At 44.1% G+C, this 8,060-nt stretch overlaps 2 protein-coding genes across 2 annotated transcripts; one reads left to right on the top strand and one right to left on the bottom strand.

Annotated features, from left to right (window-relative positions):
* Positions 1-12: 12 nt before the first annotated feature.
* SARC_08000 (hypothetical protein) lies at positions 13-1,550 on the top strand (the record flags this gene model as incomplete). The annotated part of the gene is made up of 4 exons (XM_014298039.1): positions 13-22; positions 141-403; positions 1,008-1,178; positions 1,390-1,550. 4 exons carry the CDS (start codon positions 13-15, stop codon positions 1,525-1,527), a joined length of 582 nt encoding a protein of 193 aa, XP_014153514.1. The 3' UTR covers positions 1,528-1,550.
* Positions 1,551-4,582: 3,032 nt separating this feature from the next.
* Positions 4,583-6,205, bottom strand: SARC_08001 (hypothetical protein; the record flags this gene model as incomplete). The annotated part of the gene is made up of 3 exons (XM_014298040.1): positions 4,583-5,547; positions 5,650-5,794; positions 5,897-6,205. 3 exons carry the CDS (start codon positions 6,203-6,205, stop codon positions 4,583-4,585), a joined length of 1,419 nt encoding a protein of 472 aa, XP_014153515.1.
* Positions 6,206-8,060: the final 1,855 nt, after the last annotated feature.

Raw genomic sequence — 8,060 nt, forward strand, 5'->3', positions numbered from 1 at the left:
CACAAAACGTACATGCATGTACGTTCAATTTTACATATGTCAACGCATGTACACCTGTGTTAGATTCATATCAGGCGGAAGCCTTCGCGCAGTATTACAGTTCGTGTATTGAGCCCTATCCACTCTACACACAACCACAGAGAAACAGAAAATCGATGAACTGAACCGCGCCAACAACATCGACCCACCGAAGAAACGACAGAAGAAGAAACTGCGCATGGACCCCAACGCCACGGATAAGGAACGTAAGAAGAAAGAGCTCGAGGAGTCCCTACAACGGGCCAAGCTGTCCCGCAAACTCAACTACGCCGCCATCTCACAGTTAGAGGAGCTTGATAAGGACTTGGAGGAGGGGACTGTGTTCAGCAAGGACTCTACAGCGGCTATCGGGTACAAGACCGAGGTATATATATAAATATATATATGTGTGTGTGTGTGCGTGTGTGTGTGGATGTATCTGCGTGTGTTGAGGGGCTGTATGCGTGTGTTTTGTTGGCGTGTCTGTGTGCGTGTGTACTGTACCGCCCGGACGGTCAGGTGCACATGGCAGGCGTTTCAGAACGGACAGGTGAAGACACTTGGTACCTTTGCGAGCTTGGTATCGACCCAGACAGTACTATTTACGGCCGGCTGGATAACCCATGCACCTTGTAATTACCATTTAGGCACTACACCATTGTACTTAATATACATATACATATATAAATGCACCTTGTATATGATACGTTTATTACACCATATACTTAATATACTTAATATACTTAATATACATATAAATGCACCTTGTGTAAGATATATTTACTACACCACTATACTTAATATACTTAATATACATTTATAAATGCACCTTGTATAAGATACATTGGTATCTCTGCCACTTCTCCAGCGACATACACGCAGCTGTGTTAGTTGTCTTCTGAGACGTATGTATGCACACTCGCATACGCCACTTCTATGTTAGAACTATCTGCGCGAAGGCTTCTCACCTCATAACCATATGCCTACAGGACGGAAAGGATATGACTACAGCCGTAAGTGCAGGCGCAAGCACCGAGACGCCTAGCGCTAGTGCAGTAACGACTGTCGGCGGTGGTATCAAACGCAAGACTATGGCTGCGGAGGACCTAGATGCTTACTCAGACTTAGACGACGAATTACTACATGCGGACGATTACAACGTATGCGTACTACACATAGCCCATTTGTGTGTACGTTAGTATGTATATGCGTGTGTTTGCGCATGTGAATGTACTTGTGTATGTGTATGTATGTGCATGTGCATGTGCTTCTATATGCGTGTATATATATATATTTATGTGTGTGTGAATGTATGTATATGTATGTATATATATATATTTTTAAATTCTGTCATTACACGGCTTATCGCAGGAATCAGACGATGAAGCCAAGAAGCAGACGCAAGCGATGCAGGCACTGTTGGGTAAAGGGCCGGATGTGGACAACGTGGGCGCAGACGGCACGTACCAATTTTCAGACGATGAAGAGGCTGAAGATTTCGATTTCTAGAGGTTTTCTGAGAATTGGGATGAATATTCACGTTATTGGCATACAGGAGGCGGATTTGGCGCGGGCCGCCCAAATTCTCGATGTCTACTGGCCTCTCGTATTGCTTGATTCCATTGGCTCGTAGGACGGGTTTTGGACGTAGCTGGCTGGACGGGTGCGCAACTTGGGGCGGGTGGGACATACTGAAAGAGTTTGACCTTTGGAGTGGCTGATGTGATATACAACCGAAGCACATATGTGTCTGTCGCCTATCGGGAACGAACCATGTGGCTTCGCGAGATGTGACTGCGAACCGATTGCATACTTGACGACCCAGAACAGAAGCAAACTTAGTGGGGCATGGGGGTGAGGGACGTACGCATGGTAGGACATGGAGAGGATTCAACTGGAGCTCACTCGCATAGTGTGATCTTTCCCAGACCACAAGCAAGGGCACTACACCCCCTCTCCCTAACTCTAACCCTAAACCCACCTGTGGTTTTAGGGCTTAAACGCCTGATAAACGCCTGAAAACCCTAAAACGGAGACCGGGACTGTCTGTCGTCCTGAGCAGTTTTATTACGAAATTCCGTAAGGCTCGCTCAGTGGATGTGAGCACGCCCCGTGGCAGCCTACGGCGGATCCGAATGGGGTTCGTCATCCCGGCTGAGTGGACAGAAACCCAAAGCCTGGGACATTATCTCAATGTTCTATAAATAGATATGGGGACAGTATCTCAATGTTCTATAAATAGATATGCATGAGGGCCCATACTCGAGGACCGACCGCGTGCACTAGCCTATGGCGACCATAAGGCGACTTCACAGCACTCTACTTGCGCCAATTTGGTGGAGGTTAAGTCCTCAGAGTCTTTGCACTCGGCAAGCGATGCGTTTGTGTTCCGATGGTTACCGAGGGTGATGATAAGGCAGATGCAAACGTATTGTATATGCACGCAGAGAGTCTGCTACAGTCATGCACCTGAAGAAGGGATTGCGTGCCAACGGTTTCAAACCGTACCAACCCCGTGACCATTCGCTGAGCTAGCAGTGTGAGTGACAGAGATGCCGTAGTGTTGGGATGGCGGCCCACACTGGATACCCAACAAGACGAAACAGGCGCCAAAGTATAAGGGTCGCATACATGTACATTCAATTGAGGATATGCAAGATGTTGGATATGTATTGGTAGGATCGCGCATATGTGCACTCCATGGATGATATGGAATTTATTGGTATAGAATACCGACGGCATACCATCGACGACCCACATTGCAAGGTATCTATCTACACACATACAACGCAGCATGTGGCATGACTGGGCACTACACACATACAACGCAGCATGTGGCATGACTGGGCAGCCTCATGAGCCTCATGATATTCTTAGCGATTACCCACGGCATATATACAGCCGTACCAGATAGTCTTTGTGGTACGCCCAGATCGACACGGCAGAGTGAGCGTACTGTGTGCACTCTGAAATATAGCGTTGCTAGTTGCCTACAGTCAGTACAGCCCCTCAATGCAGTACTCAACTGGCTATACAAAGTACATACAGACACTTGACAACGCACACAGTGGGGTAGAAGACAGTACGTAGTGCGTATACTCAGTGTACCAGTGGCTTATCTAGCCTTTGTAACGTATCTGTTTCTCGTAGGGTGCGTGGGTGGCCTAACTATAGCACATCTGGTCAGTAGTTGGGCCATGTGCTGTTGGGGCACCGTATAGACCAGTACGCGACCGCCTGTCTGCAAGGTCCTTCAGATAAGCAGGTAACTGTATGATCGCACAATGTGTGCGTTATAGTTGAACCTGGGCTGTTTGTTTGATAGTGCTGCAGAGCGGTGCGGCGAGAATGATACATCCGAGCACTTAACTTAAGTCCTAAAGTGCAATAGCAAGTACTCTAAGCCGGTAGTGCGCATGCGATGGAAGTTCGGAACGAAGCCGCTTGTGGGCACGATCTTTGTCGGATGCACTTCTATGGATCAAACGTGCCGCACAAAACATTCTCACTCACTTATGAATAAGTACATGCATAGGTACATGCATGAGTATATGCCGACTTTTGGAAGGGCGCACCCGTACGCGTGCACACACAGGGGAGTCGAAGTGATATCGGTCACCTCAACAGCGTGTGTAGCAACAACTGACCGGCAGGAACGACAGCCACCGCCTCGGGAGGGAACTTTGCGGGTATTCGCACGTCTTATCTTAGCTCAGTCGATTTGTTCACTTGATCGAAACTGCATCAGTAACTGTAGAAATCGGGTTTGACGCTATCGAACCATGGAACGCCGTAAACGTACCTGAAATTTGGAAACTATCGCAGACGTACGATGCAGCGGGAGATGGTACAGAGCGGGAACGGGTGAGAATCCCTAGTACGCTCAATATAGGTCTTTGCTAGGCGACAGGCTGTAATATTAAATTTATACGCACAGCTACTACACTTTAATACTATAATTTTCTGGGTTTAGGGATGTATGAGAGATTGGACACAAATGCATGCGCGAATTTTCACATGACTTTTACAAGTATGCCTTTCACATACAACTATTCTTACCAGGGTTTCACTCGATCTGAGCATCAACGCGATATACCCGCCTATCAGTGGTATATGTATACTATGTGCAATTCGGCATTGTGGTGTTGTACGGACCAAGTGAGAATTTATACCCGGTAGTAGACTGACCATTTATATAGGTGACAAACAAACTGCAAAACCGACGAACTAATTGCAAAACGCTTATATACAAAAACTCGCGGCAAGGTTCGCGGTCAATATAGCTCCTGCACAGGTCCAATTTATCCTACCCATGATGTATTTTTGGGTGCACTATGCACACAAATTTACTGTGGGGCTTTATATATAGTGAGTATAATACATCCTACCTCAAACCACTTTACTTTGAGTAGCTAGAACATAGCTACATACACCTATTGATACATGAGTCTGGTGTTATCAAATAGCAAGCGGGCGTAGCTTCCGCTAAAACGATACCGAACTGGCTTTACGATTATAAACATTCTACTTTTCTAAATTCTTTATTAGAAAATCAAAATCAAATTTACATAAACAGCTGGTATGTACCAGCATCCAGAACAATTTGTCTGACCGCCGAGATACCACCCACCACTGCTATTGTGCACATGACAATCAAAATAAACAGAGCCCACACCTTCTCTGGTGTATTTATACTCGCACGGTCCTCGCCAGTGAATCGCAGGATGATAGGACAGATGAAACATAGAGGGACGATGGCTACGGAACCATTCAAAGCCATGATGTCTCCAAAAAAAGGTATTGCCATGGCTACGAACCCGCAGAAACCCACGTACGCAAACCGGATAGCAATTATAGTTGGACTGAGTGATAGGTTCAGACTAAATTTGGACTTTACCACATCGGCGGGTTCGACAGTCAATGAGCTTTCAACTTGGTTCGAGGAAGATGAAAGTTTTTCGCCGGTTACGGGCTTTTCAATAGATCGCTGGGGTAGGTTTTCCTTATTTCTGTTGATATACTTGGCCCTCCATTGTTCAAATAGAGCGTAAACGGGCATCGACCAGACCTGGTAAGCCACAATGACATGGACAACAACCGTCACCTGCGCAATGGTAATGAAAGCCTTGACCACAGACCCGGTGGCGACATCGCTGATGCTCACCAGAATATCTGATGACACTGCTGCTCCGAATGTCAGGTAGCCCGCTACTCCAATGAGAACATACAGAGGGATCGTAACACTGTATGCACCGGCCAAACCGCGCATATAGCCAATCTCGGAGGTAGGATTCTCTCTGCGAAGTGTATTCTGAATATCGGGCTGAATGGCCTGCATTCCGAAAAGGAATGCAACCGTGGAGATGCCTAAAAACATGTTCCACATGGCGTCTACGCCTGTACTGATTTCATATGTTGGCTCTGGTGAGATATCTGGACTTCCATACAAAACGAAACACAGTACAATGGCGATCAGGGCGTAGACCATACTCATGATGGCGCCTACTAACGACATGCCCTGAAAGGACTCTAGCGATGGAAATAGACACAGTACCAATTGACACACGATAGCCGCAATCGTGAAAAGCATCAATCTGGTGTCTGGTGATCCGCCATACAACCTGTATATACTTTGTATGTTTTGCCCCGCTACAATCAGGTAGGCGATTCCAGTACCTACACAGTTGAACAACTGTAGAGGAGTGAGGATATAGTTGACAATCTTGTTGCCCCATGCGTATGCGCCGACTTCCAGGAATGTCTTTAGCCTGCGCCCCTTTGGGAATCCCTCGGACGGCGCAACGATATGTATCTTAGATAGACACCACGATGTGTACCAATTAATCACGAATGCTATGCTCAAAAATATAACACCTACGAGGCCTGGAGCACTTGTGATCAAATTGAGTTGACCAAAGGCTTTAGAGAGGCCCAGGATACCGGTACCAATACTGGCGGTGACTATGTGAACCGACGCGTGATGCCATGATCCTCGCCCTTCGCTTTCGTCCTCGATGTCGGATGGGGCTAGCACTACTACACTCACCGATTCTTTGGGCTTGATATATCCCTGTGTTGTAGGCACGGCATCAGAAAGGGATACGGGACTGAAGACTTCATTGTTAGTGGTATCTGTTGTTGTGGTGTTGGCTGTTCTGGAACTGTTGGTTGGGAATAGAACTGTCATGTCTGCAATTATATCGTGTTCAATAAAATGGAGTGCAGTGTTTGTTATGCATTATCTATACAGTCAACACTGTTTATATAATTCCCTTGCGCGCTACATTCAATACTCACGTTTTTACACGGTGCATAGACAGTTGGATACACTAGCCGATACTGGCCGATACTAGAGGGAACGTAGAAATATAGACCAGTTCCAAATACTGAAATACAGGCCCGCTTCAACTTGACGGCCCTGAGCCGCTGGAGTCTGGAGGCCATCGTGTATGATTGCCATGATTGGCGATTACATATTACATAACTTACTTAAAAAAGAATAAAAAAGTAATAAATCTAAGAGCAAAATAAATCTAAGAGCAGAGTCCGAAATACTACACACAAGTAGTAGGATTGGTTAAGAAGTTAAATATTTACACCAGTTGGGAGCAGGATGCAATTTTTAGCTCCTCTATTGAACTGTTCGGTTTTGATGTTTTCAACTTCAGTGTTCGGTGTTCAGTGTTCTCACTGTTCTGTCACTGTGTTCAGTTGTTCACCTGATTCCCTGAATCTATTATTGAAGGCTGAAGGCTGAAGCTGTTCATACTTCATACTTTATAGACCATAGTGTTCACTGTTCACTGTGTTCAGATGTTTCCGCAGTCGAACCTTTCCGACATGGCCACATTGGCGGAAACCTGGTGTCGGTAACCTGGATCCTAAAACGACTAAATATATAAAGCATAGCCTTCTAAAGGACTTTTATTTTACAAATAAACAACATATTTATGTAGTATTTACAGTATTTTAAAATATATATATATATATATTTAGTCAGCAGTGTTTAGTATGTAGTGGTTTTTTATATATAAAACATTTAGGGGTATTTGATTTTTAAAACAAAACAAACAAAAAACATACAAAAACAGTAAAACACAAAAACAGACATAGCTCTCGGAGTCGGAACTCGGAGTCACTACTCACTCGACTCACGAGTCACGATTTTTAAAAGAAAACCAAAATATAAAAATGACATGTTCAATTTTGAATTTAGAATGTAAAACCCAGGCTATGAAGCATTGAAAATATCTGTATGTACTATATACATATATTTAAAAACAAACAAAATCTGTACTCATAAATATTTGTCTTGCTTTTTTTTTAGGAGGTGGGGGACAGGGGGGTTCGGGGGGGTTTTTTTAACCTCCTTCGCTTCAGACATTCTGCAATCTGCTTTTTCTCATTTTTGATGTTCTCACTTCTGTATGAACTTCTGTTCCCAGAGTCCCAGACTCCCCGATCCCGTCTCCAGCAGACTTCAACACTCAAAAGCCTAAATATTATGATATTTTAAAAATAGTCACAAAAAAAATGTAATATGTACATACATAACTAATGTAGTTTTTTGTTTTTTTTCAGGGGGCTATGAGCTTTTTTTATAAATAAAACCTTAAACCCTAAAACCCTATCATAGCCTCATAAAAAAGACATATCTATGATGTATATTAAATATAAAATAGCTTAATATGTATAAATAGTCATATTTAGTCTGACAATTGACATGTAGTTATATTTTTTTAAACTGACTAGTTGAGAGGGTGACTATAGAGACCAATAAACTTATTATTTATGAATGACTAATTTATTGAGTTGTAAGTCCTAGACATTTATACGTCACTAAAAGTGGACTAGTGTCTAATCTTGATTCTATAATATAGAGATAATAATTGACATGCGCGTCAGTAATTAGGAGTAAATCCGAATTAAAAAATCGGTAGTGAAAGCTTCTTAAGAGTAGAATTATGTATTACTCAATACCCCCCCCCCCCNCNCNCNCACACTACTCGTTACGGTTACGTACGTACGTACGTACGTACGGT

The sequence above is a fragment of the Sphaeroforma arctica genome, assembly GCF_001186125.1.
Source record: "Sphaeroforma arctica JP610 unplaced genomic scaffold supercont1.678, whole genome shotgun sequence".
Taxonomy (NCBI): Eukaryota; class Ichthyosporea; order Ichthyophonida; genus Sphaeroforma; species Sphaeroforma arctica.